Below are 20000 nucleotides of genomic sequence, written 5' to 3'. Positions count from 1 at the left end.
AAACGTTTGAACATGGCATCCAAGCATGCCAGTGTGACGAGACAGCTGTGTCCAAGGACTAGGCCACAGACTCTGCAGAGCAAGGAGGAGGGAGCCGATTGCAGGTTTCTGAATTTTCATCATCCATGCCCCCATAGTCCATACCAACCAAAGCTATGGCGAATTAGTCAAACCCGCATAACTTCTCCATTTGGCAACATTTCTGGACCCTATGAAGACTGTTCTCCAGAGCAAGTTCTGACCTTTTGATGCTCTATCCAGATAAAATCAGCCACCGGAAATGTCTCTGAATGTGGCACTAAAACCGGCTTTGTAGAGATGTTGTGGATAGACACAGACCCAGACTTCTATTTAGGTGCTAATGCTGGAGTCTTTAGAGACACGGAGTTGGAAGGCATGAGGGGGTCAGTGCTGCCTGAGCAACAAAACCCAATGGACAGGCTCTGTCCTTGGAAAGTACCCATAAGGTATCAGAGCCATCCTGAAGGTGTCAAACATGGCTTAACAGAAGGCCTCAACTTGCGCAGGATTGACAGATCGAGGTTGAAATTTGTGCAGAATGTTCATCAGCTTCAGAACCCGCCTCGAACTTCACTATCTTCTACACAATGCACAATCAGGATTCAGAAAAGAACCATAGCACCGAAACTGTACTCATAACGGCCACCGACGAAATTCGAAAGCAACCCTCATTCTGGCTCAACCTCTCTGCGGCCTTCGACACTGTCTTTTAGAACACCCTCATCAGAACACTCCACGAGAATGGCATACAAGGATGCGCTCTCAAATGAATCTGTTCCTTCCTCACGGGAAGAACCCAAAGGATCATGCTGTCACCCATCAAATTAAAGACCAAAAAACTGATCGATGGTGTCCAGCAGGGACTGTCATCACTCTTTTCAACATATACATGTTATCACTCACTAACATCATCCGATCACCAGACATCATCTCCTATGCTGATGACACTCAACTCATCCCCTCTAAATTAACAAGACAAACACCACCAGAAGCAACTTCCCCAACTGCATGACCACGGTAGCATACTGAATGCAAACCAACTGCCTGAAGCTCAATTCGGACAAGGTGAAAGTTAATGGTATTCGGCAACAAGACTTCTCCATGGGATTCCACCTTAAGCAGTTGGAGCTAGGACCAACACCCACACCCAACACCCACACCAGAAATCTAGGGATCATCCTAGACAACATGCTCACCATGATGGCTCAAGTCAATGCAGAGTGCACCTACTGTTTCCACATCCTACAAATGCTGGAAAAGATCTTCAAATGGTTGCCTCAGAACACTAGATGGACTGTCACACAAGCACTCATTACCAGCAGGCTCCACTACGCAACACTCGAAGCCAGATTCGCCAAACAACTCCTACACAGACTCCAGACAATTCCAAGCGCAGCCACAAGACTCTTACTCTACCTCTGACCCACAACACTCCACACCTCAGGAAGCTTCACTGACTCCCGATTCACAAGCGCAGTCAATTCAAACTTCTCACACACACATACAAAGTCATACACAACACAGGACCAGAATACCTGAACAGCTGCATACACTTTCACCACCCTATCAGGCACCTACGCTCTGCCTCATGCTCACACAATCCCCGCATCTGCATAAGCAAAACTGGAGGTCACTCATTCTCCTACATCACACCCAAGACATGGGAATACCTTCCTCAACACATCAGAGTCTCCTCCTCACTTCTTGATTTAAGTAAGAAGCTTAAGACCTGGCTCTTCATACAAGGACCTTGGGACCACACACCTTCCCCAAGATCCTGAATACCCTCTCAGGTGATTAGTGCCCTATACAAATCAACAAACCATAACATAAAACAATCAGCTTAGAGGAATAGCCAGGCATCAGAGAACTGCATGGTAATTCCAAAAGGTCCCAGGAGCAGGACCATTTCCTCAAAGAAATTATCTCAGTTTATGATGCTTTTTGTGTTTTTCTGGGAGTCACAGGAGGCCAGAGAAATGTGTTAACTACCTTCAGTAAGGAGTACTTATCCCCTATTGTCACTTTTATTCTTCCAGAACATGGTAAAGTGAGGAAATGAAGGGAGATGCTGAAGCTTTCCTCATTCAGCCTATGAGTGACTGCTACCACCAGAACAATTTTCCTGGTCAGCACTAAGTTAAGATCCCATGGAGGTACACATTAAGTCAGTGGTTCTTAAGTGGTCATTACTGGATGCAGAGGGTCATGGCCTCAGCATGTTTGATAATTTGGACCACAAAACAAATACATAATTGAAAAATATTTTTTGATTTAATTCACAAACGAATTTTGAAGAAAAATCAAAATCAACATTTATTTGGGGGGAGAGGGGGGAGGTTGGGGCTTTTATAGATTCAATTGAGCCCACTCTTTGTCCATACTTTGTTTGATGCACTTGCACTGCTTCCACAAATCTATTTGAGGATACTAAATCCATTTTTAGCCTCCAGTTTCGAATTCACATTTACATAAAGTCTTAACATTTTTTAATTTTACGTGCTGCTTCTTTATTTATATACTCTTTATATTATTTAATTTTCTAAGCAGTAGCGGACCGTCTGAATAGGCTTTGCGGACCCCCAGGGGTCCCTGGATCACAGGTTAGGAACCACTGCCTTAAGGTATGGTATTGAACTTGTTCCAAAGACGTTTTAAGAGCCTGGTTACTTTAAGCAACTTGAATTAGGAGTCTTGATCAGAAGATAACATATGGAACATCAAGTCAATGCCAATTGATACAGAGTTAATAACTTCCTCAAAAAGACTGAAAGATTTATGGACAGAATCTAGGTTTAACTTGCTTAGCTCTAGGAATGTGAAAGAAAATTGCAAAAATGTAAGAAATGTAAGTTACATTTCACGCTAATAACATATTGCTGGCTTTACCTTTTAACGGGCAATCGTCTCATTGCAATGTACCCGACTGTATGTATTGTTTGTAAATTCAATTTTGGTGGCACCAGCATATTGAAATATGCAATTCCTATATTTGGATTTGTTGAGAAATTACTATTTACTCATTCTACAAACACAACAACAAATATTTTTTGAAAAGGTTGAACATTATAGCATACTAAAAAGAAAACAATTGACTTAGCACATATATTCTAAGATGTAATTGTACTGAATCCCCAATTAAAGAAGTTTATGCCTGGGATATGAAGGAAAGCATGACATAAAGGAGAATTTATACAACCTTGATCCGAAAAAAGACAAATGCTGAGTGGCACTGTATATCTTTATAAGTAAACATGGTAAGGCAGGCTTAGCAGGTTATCATTAGCATTAGTTGTTTGCAAATCAGATTGTGAACTGAAACATATTTTCTGTCAACATTATTCAGATTTAATTAGAAATACTAACGAGAAGACAACTACCATCCCTGACAAAATTGTGCATTATATTTTAATGATAGGCTACCTACATTACAATTGAAAAATAGTATAGCAAAAGTGCCCAGAGCTGACGTTATTGGTTATAAAGGGCAATAAACAGACTGCAATGATGTGTTTCAGATTAAAGCGAATTTTGGCACCAATTAAACGTTCATTAAAAAAGAGAGGCATGTTTGATCTTTATTTGCTCCTTTAACAACTGTAGTCGTGGCATTCATAAAACTCTTTTTGGGTCAAAGTAGTTGACAAATATATTCAACATACCTACAGATTCAATCTGGAAATCAAAACTTAGTTCAGAAGCCAACCTTTTGCTTGGTTTTAATCTTCCTTGCAGAGTCACAATTTTCACAAATTCTTAGGAACCATCATTAAATCAAATGTTAAAGAAACAAGGGTTAATATGCATGTCACATATTTGATATTAACTTAATAATATATAACATTTACAAAAACTAAACATGCCTTAATGCCTAGTTCAAACCAAGATAATTACTGCTGAGAATAATATAGTTAGACATCTACAACCAGTGGAAAGTGTTAGCATATGTGGATACCTTTGCTTCCAAGCAGACAGATAACTGTTTGAAATAGTCAAGTACATCATATAGTAATCTGTTAATCTTAGCAGAGATTCTGTGCTAGAGTTATCAAAGGGTAAACCAAAATAGCCTTTGTCATTGTAAGTGATAACATGCTCTGTATGAAAGCTATTGCCCTATTGTTGTAAATTACAACAAAGACTGAAAGGGAAAAACAGTGAGGTGAAGAATAAGTTGCTTACCTCCAAAAATGTTTTATTTAGAGATGTTGAGCAGAATACTTTTTTTTTTTTTTAAGAAAGATCCCACAACTCAGGTTCAGAACACCTGTTAGACGTGCTGCTGACTGGATCCAAATATTTCAGCCCTGTTGTCTAAGCGCCAGGTGGAGAGAGAGACATAAGCAAATCTGTATGGACGTCATTACCACGGGTGGTATTATGGCTCCTTATTGGTGCTGGCTTTGCTGATTTTTCATGCTGATTCCCCACAGCAAGGATTGGGGAAAAAGGAGCTAATTAACATGCTATTTATTGTTAATGTATTGATTCTGCCTATTCTAGCCTCCTATATGAACTACCTTTGGGTGTCAGGCTGGATCCGTTAATCACGCAGTGGGCACAGCATAGTGGGCAGTATAACTATTATGGTAACAAAACCACTCAAATGCATCAGAATAGATGTTTGAGCACCAAACGGATGCTTCCTGGCACCACAGCCACCCTTCCACCTAATTTCCTGCCCTACAGAGGCTTGCAGTACAAGCGGCACCTAGAACAAACGTTACCAATACAACACCCAACAGCAAAGCAAATCATAACAGGAAAGGTGCATTTGCAAGGAGATGGGGTAGCAAAGGTAAGGAACTTGCTCTTCTCATATATACTTCTTGCTGCACAATCCTTCTCTTCTGAAAGACTCCTTCAGCAGTAGGAGCCACCAGAGGCAGATTTGAGAGGGGCATGAATTGAGGAATTAAAGGCCTGGCTGCTGCAAACGTCTTCTGTAACACGACTCTACCAAAACTAAGCTCATTTATTTCCAGAACTCATATTCAAGAACCAGCTATATCAAATAAAAAATGACATGCACAAGAAAACTGCATGACAGATGTCAACAGATACATTTACAATGTGTCTGGGTCTTCAATAGTATACATTTAGATGAAATCAAAATATGATTTTGTGCAGGGTATGATTTACACCAATATAGTCTGCTTAAGATCTGCTTCACATATATTGAAGGAACAAGGTTCTTTTTCCCCCAATGGTGTTCCTTTTGATGGACACACATTCCACATTCCTTTCTCTTTACAGTCGTCACAGCTTAATCCATATTTTCATCAATTCTTCGTTGTTGGTGGTGATGGTGGGGAGCAGCAACAGGTACGTGAGATGCCACCTCCAGAAATGACCAAGCAAATCAATAGAGGTGCAAACCAGCAGTGGTGATGTCTTCGAAGGCTCACAGAGGCCAAGATGGAAAGAAAGTAGGAGCAACTGAAAATATTGACTAAAAAGTAATATTTGCTTGTCAGCAAAGAACGCAATGCCCTGAAAACTTTATTGGCATTTGTAATATTGACCCAAACAAAACCGACATCTGCTGGAATTTCGACTTTTTCCAAAATACACAATACAGGAGGGTCACAGCGGTAAAGGTGCCTTTACTGGCCTATCAAACAATCAATTCTATATTCAGGCACTCCGACACACATGTGGCCCCGAGACTGCAACTTTTGATATGTCCAGGGTCAGTTTTAGGCTTTGTAGTTTGCTAAAACCTGAAGCCTGGAAGGGTACAGTCTTGATTTCCATTTGACGACACTCAGGTCTTCTCCAGTTTTGAGTAATGGCTCTAGTTGCCAGAACAAGTCTTAGTCCCAGAAACGATAGTTTTGTGCAATGTTTGTTTTTGCTAGAATGAGACAGTCACAGAAACGCTCTCATATCTACTGGGCCCAAATCTTCTAAAATACATTGCAGGGCTAATTAGAGGGGTGGAGTACCATGGAGGTCAAAAATATTCAGTAACCTCGATAGAGGTCAAGACTGCCTCCCATGTCTAATTTTCATAATATTTTTGCCCTTTTCTATTGAAGCTTTAATGCTGTCTGGAAGTTTGGACTTGTGCATTTTGTGGAAAAAGGACAGAAATCCAACCCACATAGCTTACTATAGACCTATATCCGCTTCTGAACTGTAACACCAAGGTCTTTGCGAAGATCTTGGGGTCCAGACCTATAGGGGCATTTGGTAGTATTATTTATGGAGATCAGCAGAGATTTATATTTGGAAGAAAGAAGAAGAAAACGATTCAGACGGCCTATGTCGATAGCCCTAGTCAAAGTGAAGAAGGCTATTAAATCAGTCGACTGTGAATACCTCTGGGCAGTGCTTATGGCTTATCAGTTCTCTTGAAGTTATGAGACTTATGACTGCTCGCTATTGGAGCCCTTCAGCTCTGTGCTATCTCTAAACAGTCTGCCCCTTTTAGAATATATAGTTATTCAGCAGGGAGGCATGCTAACATCCCTTTTTCTTGCTCTGTAAATAGAACCTTTCGCACAGATGCTCTTGAAAAATCTGTGCTACACACCCTTCTGGAGAAGGCCCAGATTATAAGAAAAATAATGATTTTTGTGGATGACATGTTGGTGATGACAACAAAGTTGAAGGTGCTCCCTATTTTGATGTCAGAGCTGGGGAATTTCTACAACGTTTCTGGTCAAATAGTTTACTAGGAGAAAATGGAGGTTATGCATTGGACAATCTAGAGTTTGAACAATGAACTGGCCACAAAAGCATAATATTTAGATGAAATATACCAACTTGATTTGAAGATCTATTTCAAAATTTATTTTGGTAAAACCTGAAATAGGATTTAAAAGTTCTGAGGCTGAACTGGCCAGCCTGAGTGTCTACACTTGGGGAAATCAGTCACTGCTGCCGAATCAGCCCCACTGCACATGTGGAGGGAGAGCTAGGCATGGAACCTTGCTCAGCCCTCCGATCCCTACTGAAGTGCACCAGCCATGCAACTCCAAATGCAAAGGATATTAAAATCCCTTAGGGCGTGGGGTTTACCAGCCTGTTTCACTAGGAAGGGGTCATTGTTGGAGACATGCCTTTCATGCCACTCTTTCAATTATGTCACACAAGGTGGGATGGGGTCAGCTTTGGTGTTACCACCCCCAGTCTTTTATAAGGTAGGAATGGGTGGAGGGTCTAACTCCTTCCTTCTTGTCAAAGGCTGGAGGTGGGAATAGTATAACTTAAGCCACCCTAGCCTCTGACAAATGAAAAATAGGGGAGTGAAAGGCATTTTAATGTTATTACTGGCCTACTCCTCCTGCTATGAAAACAAAACCAATGAACACCATGGAGGCACACTACATACACCATCAAGCTGCTGCATAAGGAAGCAGCTATAGCCATGTCCGAATAAGCAAATAAGGTTTACATGGTGCACAGTCACGTTACCCTTGATGGAGCGCGATTATTTTAGTGAGTTTTTTGCTCAAGCAATTCCTGCTCATTGGGTGTGATACTTAAACATGACTAACAGAGTGTCTTGTGAAACACGTGAAAGTTTAAAACTGCATCGTAAAAGCATGCAGAAGGGTCGTGGCATCGTGAATCACATGAAAGTTTAAAACTAAATCGTAAAAGCATGCAGACGGGTTGCCAAACTGGTTTGAGAATAAGTTGTTCATGGCAAAGAGAAAAAAAACTACTAATGTGCAAAGACGAATAATATAGTTGAGAAATGTAATAATGAAGTCGATACTTTATAGCAAAATGTGTTTCTGAAGATACTCAAGTAAAATTATATCTGCTTATGTTCTTCTAGCACATAAATCTGAAAGAAAATGCTGGTTTGATTATTAATGAAATTGTAAACAGACTATGCTTATAAGCATAATGAAATGGTGTATTGATATTAATTTCCTATGCATTTCTATTTCTCTAAATGTTTGCAAAATGGTGATTTAGCTTTGCATCGTAGGTCTCAAAAATGTATTTTGTCCTTCATCATTTCCTATTAATAAACTAAAAATGCTGACTGGTTGCATTATTGCTACGAGTATTATCGTTGGAGTTTCTTTCCTACTTTTTGAACAATGGACATTCTCTCTGTTGATATAAAATTGTGACAACCTTGTTGCAAGCTCGGAAGAGAGCGTGTGGAGCAGACATGTTAAGTTACAAGTGTATTTTCCTATTTCCGAAGAGAAATGATATCGCACATTCTTAGAAACAGTGAACGAAGATATTACGTATAGGTTCTGGACAATTTTCGACAGAGAACGATCACACCACGGTCGAGCCATGGATTTTGACCAATAGAAATCAAGCAAACTGTGCAAAAGTTACTTTGTGGGCAGGAACTAGGAACGTTTGGAGGTATAATTGCCTCGTGGGAAAAGGACATGCACAGCTATTTTCCTTGCAAAATCGGAGCTTGACATGCTGTCAGTCTGAACTCTGATTACCCTCTGCATTTTACTGGCTGGTAAAGTCAAGCAGACCTAAATCCTTTGGCTGAAGAGTTGATGACTCCAGCTTTCGCAAGCTGTGCTCTGGTGTTCTACTGGGTACTTCTCGTGTCCTGGTCCTGTTAAATCTACAACTGAATCTTTGGTTTGTATGATTCTAAACTGCATACTGTAATTGCAATGGGTATTTTTCTCTCTCTCCTTCACACCCTATCTCCAGGTATTGAATTTGTGATGTATTTGCTCTAAACTGTGACGTTTTGTGATTTTACCTGTATACAGATTAACAACTGTTAATAAATGATTCTAATGTATTTTTGTGATTTGACCATTCACCTTGAAGTTTAGATAAACGTTTCTTTTTAAACATTTCATGTATTTGTTCATTGACATTGTGTGAATATTGCTGTTAGACAGGCACTTCTTTATCACAGGTCCTCATGAAGGAGTGGCTTTCCGTCTCTAATTACACAAGACCCTATTAGCTCATACAAAGATCTGCCGGAGGACCTTGTGGGGTGTGAATGTTTGTAGAGTTTCTATGGGCCAAACTCTGATGTTATGAACTGTGCAGCTGTGGATGAGATTACGGTTTGGTAGGTAACTCATGTCTGCGGCCACAACATTTTACACTGTTTCCACTGAATCACCCTAAAGACCCAAAAACTACAAACTGGAGCGGTCCTAAGCGAGTTGGAAACACACTCAGTGTGAGTATCTGAGGCAAGTTGTGTCTTTCCTTTCAAAATGATAATCGTAACGAGGGCTCACAGAAAATGTTATTTTGCTAATAAAGGCCTCAGCAAGAAAATTCTTTTTGTATAAGTAATCTGCATTTATAAAGAATTATGAGCTTGATAAATTTCCTTTCAGATATTTGCAAAGTCCTTTTAGGAAATTATATTTGGGATGATGCAGAAGCACCTGACCCTCTAACTTGTGCAAATTGCATTAGCTGTTGTTCGATAAGAGCTGCAAAGAATCTGGCCGCAGCAGCCTGGTCCTAACACAATCCACTGGCTTCATTCTAGGAGCCTTGGGACTGGGCTGTTCATTTTGAAATGTAGAAATAGTAGTGTGACAGCTTTTGACCGGAGCTGGGACATTTCTCAGCTTTTTGTGGACTTGATATGAATGGCACGAGGAATTACAGCACTGCTCAATAAGCAATTTCTGTTCAACTGTCCTCAGTGTCTTTGCATAATGGTTTGACAGTGCCGGACAATTCTCTTTCAGAAGGGTTCAGCAGACTTTTTACAATCCCACAGACTCACCACCCCCATCAATTAAACACAGGAGTGCTGCCACAAGAAACCTGCACTCAACAGCACAATAAAAAGTCAACAGTGGACCTGCAGTCCCTGCGGTGGCAACAACTGATAATTTACTGTACCAAGAAACCTCCAAAATACAGGTATTAAATAATCAGCCCCTGTTCCTACCAATATGCCTACACATATTACAAGTCTCCTTTGTATAAGGCAAAGTAGGAATGGGTAAAAGGAAATCCTCTTAACGGCTCTCTTGAGCACGAAGTCTCTGCTCATCCCAACCACAGCCTTTTTTACATTACATATTTACTTTCAGGTCGTCAGAACAATATAGCAGTTTTGAAGCCATATTTGATGTGAAACACAGGTGGTTCTCAGTTTCCCTTGCAGGATCTGACCCTTTTTGCAGCGGTCTAGCCTCTTCTTCCAGAAACCGTTTAATCTGAATGTATCTCATAGTCCTGCCAGGGTGTATGGAGAGGTCAAGCTTGCCTTTGTTACTTTTTGTTGCCTGTGGATGTAACAGACAGTTAAGCAGGGATGCTGGAGGTTGAAGTCCGTGAAGTTGAAAAGGCCACAATTTAAACCTTACTCTGGGCGTGTTTAGTCTCTGCATTTCTGGGTTCAACAGAATAGTGGGAACTGCCTCATCTAAAGGTCTAACGGCCTCTCGACAGTGCCGCAAGCAGCAGCACATCTTGCTGCACAGTGTTTTCCTTGTACCAATACATGGCATCAAGCCCCATGCACGTGAGGATTAGGAATAACGAGATTGAAAGAGAATGGGAGAAAACAAATGTTAGGGAGTAGAAGAGTTATGATAAATACACACTTTCTGTAAGAAGATATCGGGGGTGAAGTGACAACGATTGGAAGAGTTAGAGAGAACATTGTGAGAAATGGAAAGATGCTGGGAGGGGAGAAGGGCAAAAGGAATCAATGAGAAAGGAAGAGTGAGGTGATCAGAATATATTAGGATATAGAGGGATAAAAATCACTCTACTGGTTATTTTCTCGAGTGCTACTGTAAAATGTACCATTTGGCTCTATTCTTTTAAAAATTTCCTTGGGGAGAACCCCTTCAGAACGCTTTAAGCATTGTATCTGCTCCCTACTCTTGCAAATCACGTCACCAATATAAGCCCTACCAGTTTCAAAAGGCGTGGGTATAACAGCACAGAAGGCAACTGGCATTCACAGACCGTAATGCGAGACTTGCAGACACGTTAACTTGCTTTTCAAATGTTTGAATTTGTTTGAGTTCGCTATCAGGAGGCGTGGTGGGGAATGCAATTGGATTGACCCTACTGGCTGAAGCCTGCACTAGCAAACTCTCGGGTGAGGCATGCTGGATCCAGAAAGCAGGATCCATAGGGGCAGGACAATGATGACAGGCAAGCTGGCGGATGACCGGGGGACTCAAACAGGGCTTTGCCAAGTTTCCCAAGAGAGTGTCACTGGGGGCATCAATAAAGTGAAGTAGGGGCTCAGAACTAGTCTGACCTGGTTGAGACACCATAAGTTAAGATTTCCTGGGTGGGGAGTTCTAGATCCAAAACGTCTGCAGTGCCGCATCAGCATGGCAAATGAAGCATTCTCCTCAGTTGTACAATGTCAGAAAGACTGTATAGAGTAATCAACGGAATAGTGCGTGGCCTTGATAGAGGTTGGTGTCATGTCATCCTTAAGTCAGACAACATTAGGGATTGCCCGTCGTTAATGACGTCACCACTGGAGGATCGCATTTCAGAGTGGGTCGTGGTGCAGGAAGAGGGGTTGCTAGCGATGTCAGGGCAGACTCAGGAGCGGATATAAAGTACCCAACTGGTGCTGAGGGAGTTCCTGCCAGCAGAAATCCAAATGGGAGGTGCCTTGGCTCCTTGGGGCCCACAGACGCAGCAGAGGGAGCCGATGTGGTGTCAAAAATGCACTACAACACATTCTGAAACTACAGGATTTGTTGAGGGGTGGCCCCAGGCCCAGGAAATGTGGGCGGGTGCAGGGTAGGATCCAGAGCCAACTTTGCAGAATAACCCCAGGAGCGGGTCCCGGATGCACAAGGACACCTTAACGCCCTCTCAGTAGACAGAGTGGGTTGGGTACCGCTAGGAAATCTTTTGCTTCTTTTTTGACTTGTTCAAAGATGTGGAACTCGACTAAGATCTATCACGAGAACATCTTCGGGATCAGGGCCAGATCTTCTCTGTGGATTTGAACAATGCAAGGCCTTCCAATGCTTAGCGATGGAGAGCTTCGCCTCGCGCTTCTTAACAGCCTTGGGTTGCATCAAGGTGCAGTCGCTGCAGGTCTTGGAGTCGTGGTCCGACCCCAGACACCACAGGAAAACCAACTGGGGATCAGTCACATACATTTGTTTGCGACATTCCCCACAAGACTTAAACCCTGTAGTCTTTTGAACGGATACAGTCTTACATACCGGGAGATTATTTTCCCATCCTCATTCCACAGGGAGATCTTTTTCTATATATGGTGACCCTCCGCACACCATTAAGCCGCACATTAAAGGAGGGTCGCGAGATAATAAAGAGACAGGTCCGTGAGGCCCAGTCCCCCAAGCTCCGTATCCAACTTAAGGATCTCCAGCTTAACTCTATTGTGCTTCTTGGCCCATTCCAGAGAGACACAGAAACTAGTAAGGGACTCAAAGGTGGATCTGGAGATAGTACAGAAGGAGTTTTGAAGAACGTATAGGCAACGTGGCAGACGTATCATCCAGGCCGATGCCACATGACCCATTATAGAGAGGGGGAGGCGATTCCAGAAGCTGATAGAGGACTGTAAACCTGCAAGGGTCGCTCCAATATTCAATGCATATTGTGCGTTGGTGGAATGTGCCACTTGGATTCCTACACACCAGAAATGATTGCATTCCCATCTAAACACCGTTGTGGAGAGATCTGCTACCTCCTTGCCAACCAGCCAACCAATGCTGCAAGAGGAAACATAACTGATTTCTGAATTGTTAACCTTCAGCCCTGAAAGGGAACTAAATCCCGTTAAGTTGTCCAGAAGAACCGATAACGCCCTCTCTAGGTGGGTTATATAGAACAGGGCAACATCTGTGTATAGGAATACGACGTGAACTCGGCCACTCACGGAGACACCCCAGTGAGCCATGTCCTATCACAATCGGATGGCAGGTGATTTTATCGCCAGGGTGAATAGAAGTGGGGGCAGTGGGGCAACCCTGTCTCGTGCCACGCTGAATGGGAAAAAGGTCAGAAATCACACCGCCATTTCAGACCCTAGCAGTTGGCTTACTGTAAAAGAGACATACCCAGGAAATTAATTTTGTCCGAGCCCCAATTGTGTCAGCACCACCCACAGGTAGTCCCATCTTAGACTATCGAAAGCCTTTTCGATGTCTAGGGCTAGGACGACAGTGCTGATGTCCATAGCCTCCTTAGCGTGTAGGACATAAGACAGTCGACGTAGGTTTGTGTGTGTACCATGACCTGGCATGAACCCACACTGGTCTGTGAGGACCAGATGAGTCACCACTCTGCTCAGACGGAGTGCTAATACTTTGGCCAGTATTTTGGTGTTGACACCCAGCATTGATAAGGGCCGATAAGAGCCTGGCACACATGGGTCCTTATCTGGTTTAAGAAGCATCACAATTTGAGCCTGCCACATTGATGGTGGTAGGGATCCCATGCATCTGGCTTTTTGCAGGGAGTCCAGTAGGTGAGGGAGTAGGAGATCTGCCTAAGACTGAAAATACCCCACTGGCAGACTGTCAGAGCTAGGGGATTTGTAGCGAGCCATGTTGGTCACTACTTCCTTCAGGTCTTCCAGTCGGATTTCTCCATCGAGGCCTTCGCATTGGCCTTCAGTGAGGCTGGGGAGCGTTCGGTCATCCAAGAAACCCTCCAATATATCCCGGGCAAGACGCACCTCTTCACTAAACACCGACGACAGTTGAGCCTGCATGATAATACCATGCTGTGCAGATACATGGCTACCATCCGCCTGCTGGAGTTTAAGAATAATTGGGAGAAGGGGGAGGGGTGTTCACGCTTGAGATGTCATACCAACAGACCTGATTTGTCCCACTCCCAGTGTAGCAGTGGACGTTACTCACGTCGAACCAGGCAATCCAGCCTATCCCATATTTCTCCCACCCTGCGTTGGGCATGTAACAGTCTCTCTCCATGGGCTCCCCCGCCGGGCTTTATTCCCTGCAATGCAGCCAGGTTATCCTCCGCCTCTGATAAGTCCCTCTCCAGTTGTCTCTTTAGTCCACCCATACATTGCACCTTCATGTGCTATCAATGCATGCTAAAGTAAGTTCTGGGGTACCAGTTTGTACATACCAAATATAAAAAATCTACCAAAGGAATAGTAGCCATTAGAAAATATTATTGCACCGCGCCTCCAGAAGCATTGTCAGCTTGTCTACTTGGTTGACAACACTGAACACTACTATCAACCCTTGATCAAAACCTCCAAATTAGTTAGTAGGAAAAGGCAAAAGCACAGCAATACCTGTTCTTATATAATGGAACTGCAGGTTGAACGACAATGTGACAGTTTCCAAATTTGAGTGAACATATTCAACTTGTTTAAAATGTTTTACATGTGAAATAATAAGCCTGACAGATTGGCCAATACAACCACAGTCATTATCCATTAGAGTGTAATGTGTGGGCATATAGGCACCAGACCAATAATGCTGGACTCAGAAATACCAACACATTATTATTGCTGGGGTTCCCTGGTATATGATCTGTTTGGAACATGTCGGTCTCTGACTTGCCCAGGATCACTTGAATGACCTAGGAACTTGGGTAGGCAGCAATGTAGGTTGTAACCACACTGCCTGCTTTTTAGAATCCCCACCATGATGCAAATGCCCTGCTGTGCATTTTGGTTGATTCCTTCAACTTTTACGGGTCAACCTCTATTAGTTACTTGGCAATAATTTCAGAAAAGAAATGATACCAAAGAAAAGCACCCATAACTTGTAAAGTTCTATTTTTCCCTAGTACATCAAGCTAGCTATTGACGTTCATGATGCGGAGGGTAAGGGACAATAACCAGTTGGATTGACTGGCCCCCACTGTCAACATGCTATTAACATATTGATGTGCAGTAGCATCACCACCTTTACTCCCTTTCATGCAATTACGCGCAGCAGAATGGGCAGATATGTATTTGTGGATTTTGTGACTGTATCAGAGCAGTGGACTCTATCAATCTGTATACTATAGCTTTTCCTTCTCATCATAAACACTGAACTATCTGAAGTGATAACACCCAAAACATAATTCAGATCCAAAACATGTTGCAGTCAAAAGGCAATTCAATAAATTGTGACTGTGCTTTTCATTTAAATTTAGTAACATAAAGCCAAAATGATCTAGTTTGGTTACATCAAACAAATGGTGATGGAAGAAGTTTTACCACCATCCGGATTAGCGCTAAAGATCAGAGAGGAGACATATTTTTGATCTGATCAACCAATATTTTCAGCCCTTTTAGTGATTTCTTCAGAGGAAAGAAATAAACCACCTTCTCCATCAAATTCTAAAGATCCTTATTGTATCCTTGTATATCGGAGCTATGAAAATAACTCCAAGATCTACCGATGTTTTGCCGATGCAAACCACTTGCTATTTAGATTTTTTTGTTTTTTTAAAGGTTTTTATGATGTTCTGCCAGGCCAACTTAAGTAAGAGGATAGAATTAGGCCGTCTGGGACTATTCCATATTGTGTGAGCTCCCACATACTATAACATATGGTTAAACATTCACACGACCTAGTTTATGCAAATGTTTGTCACTCTACAGACAGACTTTGGTAAAAAAGGAAATAAAGAACACAAAAAGATAAATAAAAAACAAAGACAGTATGGTGGGTTTTTCATGATATAAAGTATGAAAAGGAATTGTGTTTCTGCTATTCAATTTTTTCCTGAGAGACATTGTTAGAGGGAAAAAAACAGGAGAACACTGATCTCAAGCGCAAAATGGGTATCCTAGCCTTCAATTCATGCTTATGACACGAACTCTTGCTTGAATTATTTCAGTATTCTAGAGAGTTACTAGTTACTAACTTAGTTGAGTCACAGTGTTGGATTTTGTCAGCTAACACACACAAATTGCTTTTGTGAAGCTAGTTTGTCTCTACACCTATCTGAATAAGAACACTGTTTAAAAGGATGGATGTCTGACAGTTATATGTGAAAACACAATAAACCTGTAGAATTGCCACCAAAAACAAAAATGGGTGTTACACATTGATCATTTGATCAACTCAGTTCGATACGTGAAAAGAATCCATAAGACCACTTACTGTCCAAGCAGACAAGAACTGTATCTCTTTCTAGCTGAGTTACATGGATAGCTTCCAGCTGATGACCACCTATAAAACAAATATTTAGAAATAGTATACCGGTAATCTAATGAAATATACAGAGAGAGAATTCAAGAATATATACTAAAAAAAAGAAATGATTACAATTTAAAGGTAAACCGCTTTGAAAAGCGAGGTCTAAAATGTAGAAAATTCAATACATAAGGTTTTGATGAAACCTTAAGGAATTTTCAATTAGTAACATGGATTTGGATTTTTTCATGTTTTGGGATTCATTATCAAATTTTCATACACTGTACAATTTGTTTAATAGTACGATACTTCAAAGAATACGAAAAAGTAGCAAATCAGTGTGTTCTGTTTTTCACCACATTTTAATGTTGGACGTTTTAAAAGATTTTATTAATGTTGATTGGAACCCTAATATTAAAAACAATTTTATGTCAATGATTTTGTTTAAAGGGAAAAGTAGAATCACAGTAAATAAATGTTGCAGCACATACACTACAGAGCTATCTGATGATTTGAAATGACATTACATTAAAGTTGCACATATCTGAGAGTCCAAATGTAACACAAATGTGGATTTGAAAGGTGAGGTACTTTGGATCTGGATAAATATGTTGCTGTGTATAGCTAAAATTAAACAGATAAGAGATAAGCAAGCTGGAATATCCGAATGATGGAAGAATGTCTACAACGTCCTTGCAGAACAGAGTCTCATTACTAGAATCAGGTGACGAGTATACACGCACAAGTATCCAAATATCAGACTGATGTGTGTCTTATCTATGTATGACAGCGTCTAGGACTACTACGCATGTTTGACTCCCCAAATGTTGTACACTTTTGCATCGAATGTGAAGGAGGTGGACTGACTGTTTCAAAATATGTAACGTGCATTTGTATAGCATATTTGTATACTTTTATGTCCCAGTAATGCTTTCAGCTTATTTGTCCCCTTTATACATCTGGGGCTCTTAATGACTGGTTAGGATAGATGAAATTTCAAAATGATCTTCAGTAGGAAGGAGTGTGCTAACATTACAGTCACTTATTCTTCGTGAAAGGATTGAAAAGAGTGGATGAAGGCCTTGGTAGAAGTGAACTGTTAGGGAGAAGCAGAAAGGCTGAAAGAATTAGAAACTGATAACGTGCATCCTTTAAGACACATCTCAAAAAGTTCTTGCGATCCACTCCTATTAGGAAATGAAACTATGCATTCTGCAGGTTAGGAATACTAACAAGTCCTCCTCTGACATGGCTTAGAGAATTTGCTGCAGCAAAATCATCTTTAATCTTTTAATTGTTCAGATATTTATTCAGAAATCTGTGGGGGTGGCTAACAGAGGATGTTAGCCACCCCCTTACTTGCGTGTTAAGGAGTACCTCTTTGGCAATCTCAAATGGGCACCGCTGTCTATGGTTCCCTTCATCAAAATATATGTACAGAGGGAGATGTAGGAAGGTGTACAGGCACAGACAGAGTTGGAGAGGTCCTTCTCAGAAAGGCAAGGCAGCATCCAGACTTCCACATTTGTATAGCCCAAGGATACAGGTCATTTTCTTCTGATTTGGTTGGAAGGATGTTGTGCCACAACTGGGGCGCTGTGATAATGTCTTAACGTGGATTTAGATTTGAGGTGCAGGAAGATTACTACAAGTTTTTTTTACTTCAAACTTTCATCTGCCCCTTCTCCCTGTAGGGGGGACAGTGCTGTTGGCATGGTGGTTGGTTTTGCTACATTGGTTTGTGTACTGGTGGCTGCATCCCTGAAACTTCCTAGACTGCCACAGGAAACATTTGGCCAGAGAAGCCAAATGAACTCGGGTTCAACTTACATTTCGCTTTCATTTGTAAGCAATTTAATATTAAAGATTTTATACAAAGGGATCTAACAACCAGTGGTTATCACAGATCCTTATGACTACTCGTCAGATGAAACAAAAACACAGGAAACTGAGCCACCAGTGTCAAACATTGGAACAGAAGGCTAGAACAGACCTAAAGAGAAGAAGGGATGGGAGAGGTAGTTAACGGATACTCTGTCTAAGTTAAAAAAAAACAACAAAAAAAACAATGCTAAACCTAATAACTGAATCTTGACAGGAAGAGCTTCAAAGTCCAACATCAGCGTCGAGAACCCTGGCTTTGGGAGAGGCCATGCTTGAGTCATCGGCATGAAAGTCACAAACGGTGCCTGTGCATAATGCTGGAGAATGCCCAAATTAAAGGAGAGCAGTCCCACGGGGCAAGCTGGCGCACCGGATGGGTTAGCCGCTTTGGCAAACATCTCATTTAAAAAACGCTATGGATCCGCACTTGGACCCAGAAAAGGTGGGTATGGATCCGGAGCCGCCTGGCCTGGCTGAGTCCGTGGCCATGAGGCGGGTTCTGACAGTGGCACCGGAAACACCAGAGCTGGAATAGGCAAAGCCGGAGAAACAGGAGACGCCTCCCTTGGCAGCAGCGAACCTCACGGCGTCGGAGAATGTACCGGACTCACCTGTAGAGAAGGAGAAGGCGAAGGCGAGATGTTATCTTTTCTGTGATGCCGCTGGACTGGAGAAGCTGACCTCGATGACTTCGAAGAACGACGCCTGGACTCATTCCGCTGCTTCTTCTTGTGTTTTTTGGATGACCTCAAGGTGTGCAGAGTCGGCGACTTCGTCTTCGACTTTGTCCTCTTATGCCCTCTCTTCCTTCTTTGCCCAGGCCATAAACAACTTTGCCTCCCTCTCCTTAAAAGCCTTCAGATTCTTCCTTCTACAAGATGAACATCCATCGATGTCGTGACCCGATGACAGATACCAAAGGCAATCTTTGTGGGGCACTGTGATGGACATATGACACCCACATTCCCTACAAGTACAAGGTTTGAACTCTGACTTTTTCTGTGTGGCCATCCCACTGCTACAACCACAGATCGACTATAACAAAGTAAATCCTACAGAGAAATGGAGAGTCCTAGAATAAACCTTTACGTGTCGACGGCGCGGAAAAAAGGGAACAGACGTCAGCACGCCTACGAGGTCTTCTTATGTTTCCGATTATGTCATACGGCGTCGCGAGCAGAGCCGTGCTATTGTGACATCCTCATCGAAGTGGAAGTGCTGTGAAAAAAGTTTCGGTGGAATGCTGGCGCAAGGGTAATCAAAAGGTGAGGAATCCACAGGTAGATGTTATCCATCAGAACCCTGTCTTATTGTTGGGATTGCAGATCCTCCTGAAAAGGCAGGTGAAGTGAAGGGCATAGGCTCAGGTTCAGCAGGTCAGAAAACGAGACCTTAGTCTGGGGCTTTCATGATGAGCCGCACATGATCTGACCTGTCCTTGCTCAAGACCTGTGGAAACAGTGGCAGAATAGGGAATGTGTACAGGAGGCATGAGCCCTTGGGAAGGCTGAATGAGTCTCAGAGAAAAAACACCAAGGTGTTCCAAGAGGTACAAGCAGATTTACCACTGACACGCAAAGATGCTCTGTGCCACCTTTGGTTGGCAAGATTATGCCAGCAGAGTTCTTCAGTTAGGATGTTGGCAGAGCCCACAAGGTGGCTGCTCATCAAGGAAATCCCATGAGGGACAAGCCACCACCAAAGCCAGACAGGCTACAGAGAGAGCGCATGAGACCCCATACCAGCCTGCTTGCTGCAGTACCACATGGCTATTGTGCTACCCATCAGAATCTGGACACCGCTGCCCTAGATGGCAGGCAAAAGCTCCTTGAGGGCAAGGTGAATTGACCACAGGTCCAGAAGATTGAAGTTGTGCTGCTGCTTCAATGAAAACAGAGGCCTAAGATCTGCATATAGTCTAGGTGACATCCCCAGTCCAGACGTAATTCATCAGTCACAACTGTAATCTCTGATTGGGGCAAGGAAAACAGTCTGATGCACGTCAGGTTGACCTCAGCCGTTCACCACTGAAGG

At 42.3% G+C, this 20000-nt stretch overlaps 1 protein-coding gene across 2 annotated transcripts in view; it reads right to left on the bottom strand.

Moving 5' to 3' along the window:
• Positions 1–20000, bottom strand: part of MAP4K5 (mitogen-activated protein kinase kinase kinase kinase 5) — a 525125-nt gene that overhangs the window by 59204 nt on the left and 445921 nt on the right. For both annotated transcript variants that reach the window (XM_085626992.1, XM_085626993.1), the window contains 2 exons: positions 16050–16118; positions 3684–3776 (listed from right to left, as the gene is read on the bottom strand). In XM_085626992.1, coding sequence (XP_085483118.1) covers positions 3684–3776; positions 16050–16118 — 162 coding nt within the window. The remainder of the gene's footprint in view (positions 1–3683; positions 3777–16049; positions 16119–20000) is intronic.

This window comes from Triturus cristatus, chromosome 9 (genome assembly GCF_964204655.1).
Source record: "Triturus cristatus chromosome 9, aTriCri1.1, whole genome shotgun sequence".
Taxonomy (NCBI): Eukaryota; Metazoa; Chordata; class Amphibia; order Caudata; family Salamandridae; genus Triturus; species Triturus cristatus.
Note: the sequence above shows the minus strand (reverse complement) of the source record. Positions and strands in the feature narration are given on the sequence as shown.